The 18,472-nt window shown below is 39.4% G+C and overlaps 1 protein-coding gene across 4 annotated transcripts in view; it reads left to right on the top strand.

The window, feature by feature from the left end:
- TAF1A (TATA-box binding protein associated factor, RNA polymerase I subunit A) overlaps window positions 1–18,472 on the top strand; it is a 162,914-nt gene that overhangs the window by 7,901 nt on the left and 136,541 nt on the right. For all 4 annotated transcript variants that reach the window (XM_053712527.1, XM_053712525.1, XM_053712526.1 and 1 more), the window contains 2 exons: window positions 1,830–1,943; window positions 3,346–3,538. In XM_053712527.1, coding sequence (XP_053568502.1) covers window positions 1,830–1,943; window positions 3,346–3,538 — 307 coding nt within the window. The remainder of the gene's footprint in view (window positions 1–1,829; window positions 1,944–3,345; window positions 3,539–18,472) is intronic.

Below are 18,472 nucleotides of genomic sequence, written 5' to 3'. Positions count from 1 at the left end.
GTTTTTGCTGCAAAAAAAGAACCATGGGTAAATCTGTGCACATTTAACTTAAATTCAATACAGAATTGAAGACAAGGATACTATGGTAGCATTCCTAAGACTCTGTGAACAATTTATGTAGGAGAACTTGATAGGTCATATGAGTTAAAAAATATTAATCTTTATTAGAACATATTTAAAAACATGGGTTAGATTAAAACTAAAATGTTAGCAGACATTACTGTCAGTTTGATATCTGACTAGTAAAGGGTTGGTGCTGGTAGTGAAATAAATGTAGGCTCAAAATTGGATATACTTGATTATTCCTAGTATATTACCAGAATAACTGAAGTTATCAATCTACCAGATAATAATCATATGTCACCAAAAATATTATATGCAAATTCTGGTAATTTTACACTAAAGTCTTAGTGCTTTCTAAGTTCTGTTATAGTATTGGAGCTGGAAAAATATCAGTTCCACTTTATTGCAATTATAATATCAATATTGGCATGAATAGTTCTCTTTGTAACAATTGTTGAACAATATGTATCACCAAGTATATTATATGCAACTTCTGGTACTTTGACACCAAGGTCTTCGTGCTTACTGGATTCAATTGTAGTATTGGAGCTGAGATTATATCAGTTCCCCTATTATGTAATTATAATATCAGTATTAGCATGAATTGTTCATTTAGTAACAATTGTTGAACATCATATTGAAATATTAGATTATCAGATAGATATATTTGCAGATAACTGCTAATCACAGGTATAGTGTCGAGCTATAATATGGCTTATGAATTTCCAATTTGTTAACATATATTGTGTATTGTCAGCATGTTTGGTGCATACTTAGTAAATTTAAATAGTTCGCCTCTTGTTTCTGAATCTTTCTAGATATGGTGCTTGTTATGTTTTTTAATTTGGTTCTAGAATTAAACCACCAATATCTCAGGTTATAATTCTTGATAATAGCACCATTGAAAGGCTCAGGTATAACGGTTAATCATATGAGACCACTATTGTATTATATCCTAACAGATAGTACCGGTCCGTTTATATGGAGAAACAGCCTTAACTGATATTAACAACTGTTCCCAGCTTAATATAGAATATTCAATAGTATAGCTCTATAAAAGCTACAGTATTAAAGTTTTGTTATACTTTGATATTTTATACAGGATTATTAGGATGTTATTGTGAGATTTGTAAAATATAACTGTTTTATCAACTTTCCTGCTCAATGTTAGTAACTATATAGAGCGTGTTATGTATCTCTATTAGCTGTTACAGCATGTAGACCGGTTTCAGCGGCTGATCGTACAATTGACTGCTACTACTTATGCTCCACGGAGGAGCCGACATAAGCCCCAATAGTGAGTTGAAAATAACTGCTACCACGTGACCACAGTCCCCCAACTAATTTACTGCTTACAAGTTTTTAAAATAGACTATAGAGCTCCCATCAGCTCACTCCCCTCTCCCTGACATGTTTCGCCTGGTTCCCAGCTTTCTCAAAGGCCCTAATTGTGAATGGTGATAAGAGACTATTTATCTGTAGTGGTGCCATCAAACTTTTCTTTTATAAATCTGTGCACACACATACTTGCTTTATGAAGCTACATACAAAAGGAATTGGTAGAATATAGAATTAGTAAATCACATGTATCTTTGCCATATGAACTAAATTTTCCTCTCTAGTGCACTTGCCACTGCAATGTAATTATGCAAATAAACATACACTTATGAATTATAGTCCTGATTTTTAAGTTCTCTGTTTCTTTAAAACAATACCAGTGACTCTTTTATGCACAAAGTAAATGTTTCTTGCACTATGTTTTATAGCTCATCTGGAGGCTGGGAAATGAGACCCTTTTACATCATCCCAAAGCCACTCCGGAGGATATCAACTTTTTCAATGAAAGAATGAAAAATATTGGTGTGAAAAATTACCTCTCAGTAAGTGGTGAGCTTTTCATACAAAGTATTCTGGAATGTGTGGTAGCACTAGCAATACATAGCTGATTATGGTATAGCATTTGAATGAAGGACAAAATAACAAGTTTATGCAATAATACCTTTTGTATTGAACTAACATTGCATAGTAAAAGACAATCTTTCGAGAGTTTACTCTCTTCCACAGGTCTGGAACGTCCCAAGTTTTTTTTTGTCATCTTGCTTTCTTCCTCAAAGAGTTAACTGAAGATATGACTGGGGGACATGCCTGGCAACCAATCCAATCAGCGGTATTGTAGTCACGTAATTGCAGCGACGATCACGTGTCTTGTTTTTTTTCCCCTGAACTTTGTTCTGATCTTGTCCACTTGCCCCCGCCCTGAAAGGTTAAAAAAATGCAGGGGGGTTTTGGAATAACAAAAAAAAGCACACTGGCAGATATATGTGGATAATTGTAAGACAGAGATAATATGTCCTAAGATTATCCAGCATCTACCCTGCAACTCTGTGTGTGTGTGTGTTTTTTTTTTTTTTTGTCATTCCACCAACCCCCCCTGCATTTTTTTTTTTTAACCATCCGACTGATCTGTTATTTATAACACCCAGCAAATCGTCTCCCAGATCTCTCCTTTCTCTGTAGCCACCCTTCTTTCCAAGACATCAATGAATAATTCTATCATATTGATCAATATTGCTTCAGTCCTGAGGAAGTGAGTAAACTCTCGAAAGCTTGTCTTTTACTATGTATTGCTAGTCCAATAAAAAAAAAAAGGTATTACTGCAATACTCTTGTAATTTTTATATTTAACTACTGGACTAATACAGCTACTAATAAATAAATATATATAATTATAATATGATATGTTTTAGGTGTGGCTTGAGGCAACTAGCGAGGAGAAGTGGGGGGCACACATCAGTGGCTTTGCATTGTTTTTCGAGCCCAGCTTTAAAGTGATAGTAAACACAAGCCAATGAAGTAATGCATTTTAAGTACTTTTTGTGAGCACAATAAGTACATGCATTGCTTTTTTTTTGTAATACTTTTTTTTTAATCCAACTTTAAAAGTAGGAACACAAAATAAACCTATCAATAGCTTTTAAATGATCTAATAGAATTATGAAAAGGACAACTGTTTTAAATAAACTGGATCATTTTTAATATTGGCAAAACGATAATTTAAAAACTAAGAGAACAAAAGTAAAATACAACTTTTACAGTAGTTTTAAAGTTTATATTGGTGTTTATTTTGTTTTTTTTATTAAACTAGAACCCACTTTACTATGCCTATAACAATACTTTTTTTTTCATTAACCAAATGAATAGAGTACACTAATAAGTGTATTGATGGGTTGTAATAAATGTATAATATGTGAATCAGCCTGCACTGTGCCATATCTGTTGCAGATTAGCCTGGAGCATGTGTTTTATCTCCTGTGCAATGACATGACCGAAGAGGCCTACCGGAACCTGTCTATGGTAGAAAGCTGGCGATATGGCTCCCTGTCTGTGTCCCAGGAGAAGTATATTAAACTAATTCAGGCTTACAGAGCACTGCTGGACTATCACAAGTGGTTAGACAAGAAGGCTGGAGTGATTGGTAAGCTGATGGTTTGTATATGTTCCTTGTACAATGTATCTAATATAGGAAGTTTGGGTTTTATTTCCATTTAGAGGGAAATTAAGTGGCAATGAAGTTAAAATTAAAAGTTTACATTTCATATAGTATGCACTATTAACCCCTTTGTGACCAGAGCACTTTTCCATTTTCTGTCTGTTTGGGACCAGGGCTATTTTTGCATTTCTGCTGTGTTTGTGTTTAGCTGTAATTTTACTCTTACTCATTTACTGTACCCACACACATTTACTGTGTTTCTCGCCATTAAATGGTCTTTCTAAAGATACCATTATTTTCATCATATCTTATAATTTGCTATATATTTTTTTTTTATAAAATATGTGGAAAAAAATGGAAAAAAACACACTTTTTTAACTTTGACCCCCAAAATCTGTTCCACATCTACAATCGCCAAAAAAACCCCTCCTATGCTAAATAGTTTCTAAATTTTGTCCTGAGTTTAGAAATGCCTACCGTATTTTTTGCTCCATAAGACGCACCTGACCAAAAGACGCACCTAGTTTTTAGAGGAGGAAAACAAGAAAAAAAATATTCTGAATCAAATGGTGTAGTAAACTATTTAATAAACTATAACAGAATAATAGAATCATCAGTGTCATTAACAAAGGAAGAGAGACTTTAAGCTTTCAAGTACTCTTCTAGTCTGTGTACCCCAAAAACTCTAAATCGCTAGAGTCAGAATTTAAGAAGCTGAGATCACAAACATCACTTTCTTCCTCTGCAGCTAAGAAATCATATTCGGTTCCATCCAAAGCATTGATAATGCCACATTTATTGAATGACTGTACAACGATTTCCTCCTTCACTGAGTGCCATGATGTTTTCACCCATTCACAAACTTGAGTGATAGAGGGCCTCTTCATTCGTCCAGTTGGTGTCATATCATGATTACTAGCAGCCATCCATTTGTTCCACTCCTCTTTCATAAAGACCTTAAATGGTTTGTTGATAGAAACGTCGAGAGGTTGCAGCTGGCTGGTAAGACCTCCCGAAATTACAGCTAGATGAGTCTTTACTTCTTTAAAGCACTTTTTTGTAGTTTCGCTAATATGTGCTCTAAACTGGTCAAGCACTAATAAGGCAGGTTTTTTCAGAAGCCCTCCAGGACGTTTGCACCACACTTTTTCAAGCCATAGTCTCATTCCATTTTCGTCCATCCATCCTTTCTCATGAACATGTACAACAACTCCTCTTGGAATCACTTCTTTTGGAAATGTTTTCCTTTTGAAAATTAACATGAGTGGCAATGTGGTGCCGTCTACAATGGGTTTTCTCATGTCCGGCACCTTTCAGATCAACAGTCCTATTAGATGGCACATCAAAGGTTAGCGGGACTTCATCCATATTCCCAATCTGGTCAATTTCAAACCCATTTTTCTTCCTAGCATCAATTACAAAATTTATGAAAAGACAGAATCTTATTTCTCCAACATAGGTGTGTCCGGTCCACGGCGTCATCCTTACTTGTGGGATATTCTCTTCCCCAACAGGAAATGGCAAAGAGTCCCAGCAAAGCTGGTCACATGATCCCTCCTAGGCTCCGCCTACCCCAGTCATTCTCTTTGCCGTTGCACAGGCAACATCTCCACGGAGATGGTTAAGAGTTTTTTGGTGTTTAAATGTAGTTTTTATTCTTCAATCAAGTGTTTGTTATTTTAAAATAGTGCTGGTATGTACTATTTACTCTGAAACAGAAAAGAGATGAAGATTTCTGTTTGTAAGAGGAAGATGATTTTAGCAGACGTTACTAAAATCGATTGCTGTTTCCACACAGGACTGTTGAGATGAAGTAACTTCAGTTGGGGGAAACAGTTGGCAGACTTTTCTGCTTAAGGTATGACTGGCCATATTTCTAACAAGACTATGTAATGCTGGAAGGCTGTCATTTCCCCTTATGGGGACCGGTAAGCCATTTTCTTAGTTAAGTAAAAGAATAAAGGGCTTCATAAGGGCTTAAAAAACTGGTAGACATTTTTCTGGGCTAAAACGATTGCTTTGCTAAGCATATTTTGCAGATTCTAACTCTTAATGGTTATTATAATCTTGGGGATTGTTTAGAAAAACGGCAGGCACTGTGTTGGACACCTTTTTCAGATGGGGGCCTTTTCTAGTTATAGACAGAGCCTCATTTTCGCGCCACTAATGCGCAGTTGTTTTTGGAGAGCAAGGCATGCAGACGCATGTGTGAGGAGCTAAGAATCACTGAAAAAGCTTATAGAAGGCGTCATTTGGTATCGTATTCCCCTCTGGGCTTGGTTGGGTCTCAGCAAAGCATATAGCTGGGACTGTATAGGGGTTAAATGTAAAACGGCTCCGGTTCCGTTAATTTAAGGGTTAAAGCTCTGAAATTTGGTGTGCAATACTTTTAAGGCTTTAAGACACTGTGGTGAAATTTTGGTGAATTTTGAACAATTCCTTCATACTTTTTCACATATTCAGTAATAAAGTGTTTTCAGTTTGAAATTTAAAGTGACAGTAACGGTTTTATTTAAAACGTTTTTTGTGCTTTGTTGACAAGTTTAAGCCTGTTTAACATGTCTGTACCATCAGATAAGCTATGTTCTATATGTATGAAAACCAAGGTGTCTCCCCATTTAAATTTATGTGATAATTGTGCCATAGTGTCCAAACAAAGTAGGGACAACGATGCCACAGATAATGATATTGCCCAAGATTATTCCTCAAATGAGGGGAGCAAACATGATACTACATCATCCCCTTCTGTGTCTACACCAGTTTTGCCCACACAAGAGGCCCCTAGTACATCTAGTGCGCCAATTCTTATTACCATGCAACAATTAACGGCTGTAATGGATAACTCTATAGCAAACATTTTATCCAAAATGCCTACTTATCAGAGAAAGCGCGATTGCTCTGTTTTAAACACTGAAGAGCAAGAGGACGCTGATGATAACTGTTCTGACATACCCTCACACCAATCTGAAGGGGCCAGGAGGGAGGTTTTGTCTGAGGGAGAAATTTCAGATTCAGGAAAAATTTCTCAACAAGCTGAACCTGATGTTGTAACATTTAAATTTAAATTAGAACATCTCCGCGCACTGCTTAAGGAGGTATTATCTACTCTGGATGATTGTGACAATTTGGTCATTCCAGAGAAATTATGTAAGATGGACAAGTTCCTAGAGGTTCCGGTGCCTCCCGACGCTTTTCCTATACCCAAGCGGGTGGCGGACATAGTAAATAAGGAGTGGGAAAGGCCCGGCATACCTTTTGTTCCCCCCCCTATATTTAAGAAATTATTTCCTATAGTCGACCCCAGAAAGGACTTATGGCAGACAGTCCCCAAGGTCGAGGGGGCGGTTTCTACTCTAAACAAACGCACTACTATTCCTATCGAAGATAGTTGTGCTTTCAAAGATCCTATGGATAAAAAATTAGAGGGTTTGCTTATAAAGATTTTTGTTCAGCAAGGTTACCTTCTACAACCAATTTCATGCATTGTTCCTGTCACTACGGCAGCGTGTTTCTGGTTCGAGGAACTAGAAAAGTCGCTCAATAAAGAATCTTCGTATGAGGAGGTTATGGACAGAGTTCAAGCACTTAAATTGGCTAACTCTTTTATTTAAGATGCCGCTTTGCAATTAGCTAGATTAGCGGCGAAAAATTCAGGGTTTGCTATCGTGGCGCGCAGAGCGCTTTGGCTAAAGTCTTGGTCAGCGGATGTGTCTTCCAAGACAAAATTGCTTATGTCAGGTTTCCTCTTAGAGAATGGTTAATACCATCATCAGACCGTCCCTTTAAGGATTCCAATACTTCAATCACTCCACCCTATATAAACACCACATTGGCCCTTCCCTCATTGCTTAGTATTGAAGTGAATATCTCATTCTTATCCTGAGCCTATCCTGTGAACGCTGTTCACACCTCAGTCTCCCTGCTGCTGCAGATTCACCTGTGAACGCTGTTCACACTGAAGTTACTTTGTTTTTCCTCTCTTAACTGTGAACGCTGTTCACACTTTATTCGCAACATACAGCAAACCTGCTTTAACTCTCATTCTGTGTCAGTGTCTTTCCGGATTTACCCTTCACCTACCTACAACTCGGATCTCCGGTTTCACTTACAGCTCTGCTCTACTTCCAAGTGCTACGCTAACGGCTCTCCTTGCGGTGACGTCACACGCCTGCTGCTCACTCTCTCCGGATCAACCGCTTTCAGTCTGTGTACTTCTACCACTCCATAATTAGTAAGTGTGCGAATTTGTCTAAGATATATTCACATATCTATTCCTATATCTCTCACCAGCCTTATTGTACTTTGTTGCCGGATAACTCTGATTAACTACCGCTCAGCTTAACCTTTTATGTTTTCATCTGGCTTTTCCTTATTGCCGTATTGACTCTTATTTTTTCATACCATTTTTATGTTTTTCAACCGGTTCTACCTATAATACAAGGGGTCATACTCTCTGCCATTTTTTCATGTTTGTGCACATACTTTTTTTCTCTTTTTATGATCTTGCATTCCTTGGGAAAACTAAAGTACATTTCTCCCTGCTGCAATTGTTAGTGCTAATTAGCACATGTGGCAGCAATAGGGTTAATGTGCTTGTAAATCCCTATAACAATTACAGCCTGGTGATACAAGGTAACCACTATTGCTCCTACACTTACAAGTGTGGTTCCCTGTATCTTTTTGCTACAAATTATTATTAGTATCTATTTGACTCAGCAGTTGTGGTTCAGTACTTCATTCGCTATTGTCTGTATTTTTCTAGATACAAGACTGAGCGTTGTGACAGAATACTAAGCCTTTCCAATTATGGACCCAGCTGAGATCAATGTCCAGATGCAAGCATTAAATCAAAGGGTTGACCTTTTAACTACTGGGTTAAATACCCTTAAAGCAGAAAATGATTCACTTAAAGCCTATATTAGGGACGTAGTGGATAAAAGAATCCCTCTTACAGAACCGCAGGTTAGCCCCCAGAAAAGTTCTATGGTGACAGGACCCTCTATAGGGAGTTTAAAAATGCCTGTCTGTTAATGTTTGCGCTCAAGCCACAAACCTACCCTAATGACAGGGTTAGAGTACTCACTACTATATCATATCTTAGAGGAGAGCCACGTACCTGGGCTAATACCTATTTTGAAAGTAATGAAGAGATATTGAATTCTCTTGAGAATTTTTTCATAGCAATGGGCCAACTTTATGAAGATCCTTACAAGCAGCTTACCGCTGAAAACGCTATGAGGGCTCTTAAACAAAAAAAGAGAGTGGTAGAGGACTATATCACAGAATTCAAAAAGTGGGCAAAGGATTCCCAGTGGAACAACCTTTCCCTCAGAAATCAATTCAGATTAGGCCTCTCAGATGGTATTAAGGATGAGCTATCAAGATCAGAGCTCCCTAACACTCTAGAAGAGTTAATGACACTCAGCATAGCTATAGATAGGCGTCTTAGGGAAAGACACCAGGAAAGGTCCAGTCATGACCCTATCTCAAAAAAGCTTGGTACAAGTACACATGTTCAATCATCCAGCAAAAGTTCTACTGAACCTATGGAGATTGGATTCGTAAAAGGACCTTTATCACCCCAAGAAAAACTTAGAAGACGTAATAATAACTTATGTTTATACTGCGCATCTAAGGACCATACAGTCAAGGAATGTCCTTCCCTCTTGAGACAAAATAAGGGTAAGAACCTTTCTCAATCCTTTTGTTGTAACACCCAGCACAGTTCATCCTCTTATCTAAGATTACACCTTCTTTTGCAGTGGGATCAGTTGCGTCTACCCGCCTCCGCGATAATTGACTCTGGAGCCACAGCTTCCTACATTGATAAAGATTTCTGCACTACCAATAAAATACCACTGATGAAAAAAAACTCTCCTGTCTTTTTAAGAGGTATAGATGGGAATCCCATAACCACTGGGCCTGTAGATTACCATACTATCCCCCTACTGGTAACATGTTCTGACCACCATAAGGAATACTTATCATTTGACGTTATTTGTTCTCCTGTTTCACCTATAGTTTTAGGCATTCAATGGTTACATACACATAACCCACAGATTAATTGGAATACATCAACACTTACATTTAATTCTCCTTATTGTATAAAAACCTGTCTCCCAAACAGCATTCTTCAAACTTCTGTAGTGACTACTCATAGTGACATACCTGAGGTTTATAGAGATTTTACAGATGTCTTTAGTAAAAAGGAGGCTGAAAGTCTTCCTCCTCATAGGAAGTACGATTGTCCCATAGAGATCTATCCAGGATCAGAGATTCCCTTTGGACACATATTTCCACTATCAAATTCTGAATTAGAACACCTCAAAACTTATCTGGAAGAGAACTTAAAAAAAGGCTTTATCCGACCTTCCACCTCTCCAGCTGGAGCAGGTATTTTTTTTGTTAAAAATAAAGATGGGACTCTTAGACCCATAGTTGACTATCGTCAATTAAACAAGATCACAGTGAAGAATCGTTACCCCCTACCTCTTATCCCTGAGCTCATTGAGAGACTCGAAGGGGCTAGATTCTTCACGAAGTTAGATCTAAGGGGAGCATACAATCTGGTCCGTATAAGATCTGGCGACGAATGGCTGACGGCGTTTCGTACTCGGTACGGCCTCTTTGAATACGTCGTCATGCCATTCGGGTTGTGTAATGCCCCTGCTACCTTCCAGCATCTGATAAACGACCTATTTAGAGACGTCCTAGACGTATTTATAGTTATTTACTTGGATGATATCCTTATATACTCCAAGACCTATGAACAGCATGTACATCATGTTAGACAAGTTTTATCTAGGCTAAGGAGTAATTACTTGTATGTCAAGGCTGAGAAATGCATTTTCAATTCACAAACTATTTCGTTCCTTGGATATGAGATCTCCCCTTCTGGGATTCGTATGGAGGATAAGAAAATAACAGCAATATTAAATTGGCCTACACCAAAGTCCAAACGTCAGGTACAGTGTTTCATGGGGTTTGCTAACTTTTATCGTAAATTTATAAGAAATTTTTCTAAGTTAGCAATACCTCTAACCAGACTTACTAAAGCCAACATACCTTTTAAATGGACAGTTGAGTCACAGGAAGCTTTTGATTACTTCAAACAGAAATTCACTAGTGCACCTATTCTACATTTTCCAGACCCTAAACTCCAGTATATTTTAGAGGTCGACGCCTCCAATTATGCGATAGGTGCAGTTTTATCACAAAGGCTCGCCATAACGAAACCTTTACACCCTGTGGCCTTCTACTCACGAACCCTAAGCACCGCTGAACAAAACTACCCCATAGGGGAGAAGGAACTCCTCGCCATAAAACTTTCTCTCGAACATTGGCGTCACCTATTAGAAGGTACTGAATTACCAACTCAGATATATACAGACCACCGTAATCTCCAATACCTGAAAACTACAAGAACCTTATCCGCCAGACAAGTTAGGTGGAACCTCTTTTTCTCACGGTTTAACTTCCTCATTAACTTCCGTCCATCCTCAAAAAACCAGAAGGCAGATGCTCTCTCACGAATGCCGGGAGAACCGAATACCTCTCATCCTCAACAGACTGTGATTCCTTCTCAGAACTTTCTTTGTTTTACTTTTGACAGTTTACCTCTTCTTATGAAGGAACAACAAACTGATCAGACTAAACCACTTCCCCTCTTACAACGTAACTCAGAGGGATGCTACTGTTTCCACAACCGTCTTTATATTCCACCATCTCTTAGAAGATCTCTACTCGAAGCAGTACACGACTCCCCTCTTGCTGGACACCCTGGAATTGCTAAAACTCAAGAATTAGCCAAAAGGAACTATTGGTGGCCAAAGATGAGTAGTGATATTACACAACATGTCTTAACATGTCCTACTTGTACCACTTCTAAGAGGAAAAAACAACCTCCCTATGGTCTTTTACTCCCACTACCAACTCCCAAAAGACCCTGGACTGAAATTGCCTTAGATTTCATAGTCGATTTACCACTATCCGCAAGAAACAATACTATCCTTGTTGTCGTAGACCTATTCACCAAAATGTGCCATTTCATCCCATTTAACAAATTACCTACTTCTCTCGAGACTGTTCAGCTCCTCATCAGTCATTTTATCAAACTTCATGGTTTACCTCAAACTATACTATCCGACCGTGGAACTCAATTCTCCAGTAAATTATGGAAGGAATTCTGTAGATTATTCCACATTGATAGACGACTGACCAGTGCATACCACCCACAGTCAAATGGACAAACGGAACGTTGTAACCAATGGCTAGAACAATTCCTGAGGTCCTACTTCTCCACACAACAACATCTCTGGGCAGAATATCTTCCATATGCTGAGTTCTGCTATAATAATACATTACACTCAGCTACTAATCAGACACCATTTTACTCTAACTATGGCTTCCATCCTACATTTCAATTACATCCAACCCAAGATTCTACCTCTCCCACCATTTCTGAGATCTCAAACATCATCTCTTCGAACTTCAAGTGTATTGAAACCTCTATACAGAACGCTAAAACTATGTACAAAAAATATTATGATAGACATAGGACACCACCACCACAATATAAGGTTGGAGATTTGGTCTGGCTCTCGACCAAGAATCTCAGAATGAATTGTCCCTCCAAAAAACTGTCACCTCTCTATGTTGGACCTTATCCAATAGAACACATAATCAATGTCAATGCAGTTCGTCTCACTCTACCTAGTACTTTGAAAATCCACCCAACCTTTCATGTGTCCCTGCTTAAGCCGTACCGTGCTCTGAGGGGATCTTCCAAACCTTCCTACATTCCCCCTGTTCAAATTGATCCGAACCTAGAATACGAGGTTCGAGATATACTGGATTCACGGCTCAGTCATGGCACTCTGCAGTACCTGGTTAGTTGGAAGGGCTACCCTCAGGATGATGATTCTTGGGAACCGGCGACTAACATTTCAGCTCCCAGGTTGATCTCTCGTTTCCATCAGAGGAACCCTGAACGTCCAGCACCTTGAGCTCCGGTGTCGCTCCTTGAAGGGGGGATCCTGTCAGGTTTCCTCTTAGAGAATGGTTAATACCATCATCAGACCGTCCCTTTAAGGATTCCAATACTTCAATCACTCCACCCTATATAAACACCACATTGGCCCTTCCCTCATTGCTTAGTATTGAAGTGAATATCTCATTCTTATCCTGAGCCTATCCTGTGAACGCTGTTCACACCTCAGTCTCCCTGCTGCTGCAGATTCACCTGTGAACGCTGTTCACACTGAAGTTACTTTGTTTTTCCTCTCTTAACTGTGAACGCTGTTCACACTTTATTCGCAACATACAGCAAACCTGCTTTAACTCTCATTCTGTGTCAGTGTCTTTCCGGATTTACCCTTCACCTACCTACAACTCGGATCTCCGGTTTCACTTACAGCTCTGCTCTACTTCCAAGTGCTACGCTAACGGCTCTCCTTGCGGTGACGTCACACGCCTGCTGCTCACTCTCTCCGGATAAACCGCTTTCAGTCTGTGTACTTCTACCACTCCATAATTAGTAAGTGTGCGAATTTGTCTAAGATATATTCACATATCTATTCCTATATCTCTCACCAGCCTTATTGTACTTTGTTGCCGGATAACTCTGATTAACTACCGCTCAGCTTAACCTTTTATGTTTTCATCTGGCTTTTCCTTATTGCCGTATTGACTCTTATTTTTTCATACCATTTTTATGTTTTTCAACCGGTTCTACCTATAATACAAGGGGTCATACTCTCTGCCATTTTTTCATGTTTGTGCACATACTTTTTTTCTCTTTTTATGATCTTGCATTCCTTGGGAAAACTAAAGTACATTTCTCCCTGCTGCAATTGTTAGTGCTAATTAGCACATGTGGCAGCAATAGGGTTAATGTGCTTGTAAATCCCTATAACAATTACAGCCTGGTGATACAAGGTAACCACTATTGCTCCTACACTTACAAGTGTGGTTCCCTGTATCTTTTTGCTACAAATTATTATTAGTATCTATTTGACTCAGCAGTTGTGGTTCAGTACTTCATTCGCTATTGTCTGTATTTTTCTAGATACAAGACTGAGCGTTGTGACAGCTTAACATCCCTTTCAAGGGTAAAACACTATTTGGACCTGATTTGAAAGAGATTATTTCAGACATCACCGGGGGAAAGGGCCACGCCCTCCCACAGGATAGGTCTTTTAAGGCTAAAAATAAGCCTAATTTTCGTCCCTTTCGCAGAAACGGACCAGCCTCTAACTCTACATCCTCTAAGCAAGAGGGTAATACTTCACAACCCAAACCAGCCTGGAGACCAATGCAAGGCTGGAGCAAGGGTAAGCAGGCCAAGAAGCCTACCACTGCTACCAAAACAGCATGAAGGGATGGCCCCCGATCCGGGACCAGATCTGGTGGGGGGCAGACTTTCTCTCTTTGCTCAGGCTTGGGCAAGAGATGTTCAGGATCCTTGGGCGCTAGAAATAGTTTCTCAAGGTTATCTCCTGGAATTCAAGGAACTACCCCCAAGGGGGAGGTTCCACAGGTCTCAATTATCTTCAAACCAAATAAAAAGACAGGCATTCTTACATTGTGTAGAAGACCTGTTAAAGATGGGAGTGATTCATCCAGTTCCAATAAGAGAACAAGGGATGGGTTTTTATTCCAACCTGTTCATAGTTCCCAAAAAAGAGGGAACATTCAGACCAATTTTGGATCTCAAGATCCTAAACAAATTTCTCAAGGTTCCATCGTTCAAAATGGAAACTATTCGAACGATCCTACCTACTATCCAGGAAAATCAATTTATGACTACCGTGGATTTAAAGGATGCGTACCTACATATTCCTATCCACAAGGAACATCATCAGTTCCTAAGGTTCGCTTTCCTGGACAAGCATTATCAGTTTGTGGCACTTCCATTCGGATTAGCCACTGCTCCAAGGATTTTCACAAAGGTACTAGGGTCCCTTCTAGCCTGTTTACAGACCTTTGACTCCTCCCTGGAGTCTAAATCTAGTTCTTTCAGTTCTTCAAGGGGTTCCGTTTGAACCCTTACATTCCGTAGATATTAAGTTATTATCTTGGAAAGTTTTGTTTTTGGTTGCAATTTCTTCTGCTAGTAGAGTTTCAGAGTTATCTGCTCTGCAGTGTTCTCCTCCTTATCTGGTGTTCCATGCAGATAAGGTGGTTTTGCGTACTAAGCCTGGTTTTCTTCCTAAAGTTGTTTCTAACAAAAATATTAACCAGGAGATAGTTGTTCCTTCTTTGTGTCCGAATCCAGTTTCAAAGAAGGAACGTTTGTTACACAATTTGGACGTAGTCCGTGCTCTAAAATTCTATTTAGAGGCTACTAAAGATTTCAGACAAACATCTTCCTTGTTTGTTGTTTATTCTGGTAAAAGGAGAGGTCAAAAAGCGACTTCTACCTCTCTTTCCTTTTGGCTTAAAAGCATTATCCGATTGGCTTATGAGACTGCCGGACGGCAGCCTCCTGAAAGAATCACAGCTCACTCTACTAGGGCTGTGGCTTCCACATGGGCCTTCAAGAACGAGGCTTCTGTTGACCAGATATGTAAGGCAGCGACTTGGTCTTCACTGCACACTTTTGCCAAATTTTACAAATTTGATACTTTTGCTTCTTCGGAGGCTATTTTTGGGAGAAAGGTTTTGCAAGCTGTGGTGCCTTCCGTTTAGGTGACCTGATTTGCTCCCTCCCTTCATCCGTGTCCTAAAGCTTTGGTATTGGTTCCCACAAGTAAGGATGACGCCGTGGACCGGACACACCTATGTTGGAGAAAACAGAATTTGTGCTTACCTGATAAATTACTTTCTCCAACGGTGTGTCCGGTCCACGGCCCGCCCTGGTTTTTTTAATCAGGTCTGATGAATTATTTTCTCTAACTACAGTCACCACGGTATCATATGATTTCTCCTATATATATTTCCTCCTGTCCGTCGGTCGAATGACTGGGGTAGGCGGAGCCTAGGAGGGATCATGTGACCAGCTTTGCTGGGACTCTTTGCCATTTCCTGTTGGGGAAGAGAATATCCCACAAGTAAGGATGACGCCGTGGACCGGACACACCGTTGGAGAAAGTAATTTATCAGGTAAGCATAAATTCTGTTTTTCATAAACCTGTAGCACCACAATAGTGATCCAGTAAAATCATGAATGCCTTTCTCTACAGCAATGCGTTTGGCTTCATATATTATCATTTTTGTAGAGACTGATAAGCCATTATTCCGGTGATGTGTGATCCGTTCTTTCATGGTCACGTCTAACTGTGGCCACTTTGCAGCATGCCCAAGAAAAGTGTGCTTACTTTTATTCGCTTTTTGCAGCTGATCCTCCTGTTTCCTCCACTCTCTTATCATTTTTTCTCTCTGCTGCTCTGATTCCATGCACCTTTGCATATTTTACTACCTCTAGTTTAAAAGGAATCTTATATGCTATTCTTTTCTGCTTTATCATCTTTGTACTGGTATGTACGTGGAGGGTTTTCTGCAAGAAAATACAGTGATGAAAAAACTGTCAGTAATGTACCACTATCTCCAATGTTTACCACTGAGCACTGACCTTTTGCGTTATCTCTGAGCATGGTCTTATCATAATTCAGAAAACACACTCTGGTGGCACAAATCAAATAAAATTGCCTCCATATTAAAGAAATATTACGGTAAATAGAATTGCATCCATATTAAAGTACGGTAAGAATTTACAACTCTGCATCCTTCCCTCCTCCATGCCGCACAATCTCAGTATGCTTCCCTGCTTTTCACCCCTGCACTTGGTGATTTGGCTCCAGGGCACACACACATTTGCTCCATAAGACCTGTACACACTGTGATTATGTTTGGTGAATAGCAGTGTTTTATGAAGGCTTTTAAAGTTTGAAATGAAATACCGGTACCGTAAAGCATCTTGGATTTATACATACGGTAGATTTTGACTTCTGGACTTTCTGGGATATACGGTAGTGCGCTACGGCGAGGATACATTTTGCCGCCCCCCACCCCGCCATGATTACCGGTACATACCATCCCCATTGCTAGTTAAAGGGATATCAAACACCATTTTTTTTCTTTCATGATTCAGACAGAGCATGCAATGTTAAGCAAATTTCTACGGTAATTTACCGTACTCCTATTATCAATTTGGTTTCTTTTCTTGCTATCTGTATTTAAAAAGTTGGACTGTAAGGTTAGGAGCTGTCTCATTTTTGGTTCAGCACCTGAGTAGCTCTTGCTACCGTAATTGGTGGCTAAAATCAAACATACAGGTATACCGTATACAAATACGTTAAATACCAGTAAATAAAGGACTGTAATGTTTATGATAACTACCGGTATATACGGTACGGTAACATGTCATTAGGTGCCCTGGGGGGGACAATTTCTATTTCATGATGCCTGATGTGCCAAGGGGAGGAGGCTAACCCTAATAACCTTAACCCTAACCCTAATAACCTAAACCCTAATAACCTAAACCCTAATAACCTAAACCCTAAACCTTAACCCTAATAACCTAAACCCTAACCCTAATAACCCAAACCCTAATAACCTAAACCCTAACCCTAATAACCTAAACCCTAACCCTTAACCCTAATAACCTAAACCCTAACCCTAATAACCTAAACCTAACCCTAACAATATCCCAAACCAAAACAAGAATATTCATATCACACACTGTGTAGTGTATGATCGGTGGATGATGCTGAAATGCACCTTAAGGGTATGCAATAGGGAGAAGTGTATGTGTTACGGTACTATAAATAATCAAACTGTCAGGTCCTCTGTGTTGTGCCGGTCATGTGACACACTCCCTTCTGCTACGGTAGATGACAGAACTTGCCTCCGGACTATCCAATTTCGGCCAGAGATGCAAAGCAGGTCAGGATCCAGAGATACTGGTAGTTTATCAAACTTTATTGGAGCTTATTAAAATTGAAATCCATAGTGGCAAAAGACATCAAGCATGTCCGCCTGATCAGTGGATCTCAGCTGATCCGGCGGACATGCTGGATGTTTTTTGCCACTATGGATTTCAATTTTAATAAGCTAGGTAATCAACTTTAATTAGATTTATTTCAAACAGCTTCCATTACCTTGATCCGGACCGGTAATTATGATAAATCCATTTAAAGGATTCGTGGCAGGCAGACACAAAATGAGAGGACAGCCTGCCATGAATCCTTTGAATGGATTTATCATGAATATCGGTCCGGATCGAGGTAATAGAGGCTGTTTGAAATAAATGTATTGGAAGTTGATTACCGGCTCCAATTGCCCTAAACGTTTGTTTTTCACTGAACACGAGGGGGGCGAATCCTCTCACCTGTTGCTTTCAGAGTACTAGCTGCAGATTCCCGGGCCTTTACACAGGAGCTTCCGGCTCACTCAGTTCAGCCCCCAGGCTCCCGCAGACACTGTGCAGCAATTCAGGATCACAGATGACACCATCACAACATTACCCGGTACCAGTTAGCCTAAAAATGCAAGCACAGGTCCTGCATTCGCTCCATAAGACGCACAGACATTTCTCCTTACTTTTGAGAGGGAAAAAAGTGCGTCTTATGGAGCGAAAAATACGGTAATGTTTACATGTTCTTTGCTTTTCTGCAAGTTATAGGGCAATAAATACAAGTAGCACTTTGCTATTTCCAAACCATTTTTTTGTTCAAAATTAGCGATAGTTACATTGTAACACTGATATCTGTCAGGAATCCCTGAATATCCCTTCACATTTATATATTTTATTTTAGTAGACACCCCAAAGTATTGATCTAGGCCCATTTTGGTATATTTCATGCCACCATTTCACCCCCAAATGCGATCAAATAAAAAAAAAAAGTTCACTTTTTCACAAACTTTAGGGTTCTCACTGAAATTATTTACATTATTATGTGCAATTATGACATAAATGGT

The sequence above is a fragment of the Bombina bombina genome, chromosome 4 (genome assembly GCF_027579735.1).
Source record: "Bombina bombina isolate aBomBom1 chromosome 4, aBomBom1.pri, whole genome shotgun sequence".
Classification (NCBI taxonomy): domain Eukaryota; kingdom Metazoa; phylum Chordata; class Amphibia; order Anura; family Bombinatoridae; genus Bombina; species Bombina bombina.
The sequence above is the reverse complement of the archived record's forward strand: the minus strand, read 5'-3'. Positions and strand labels throughout refer to the sequence as shown.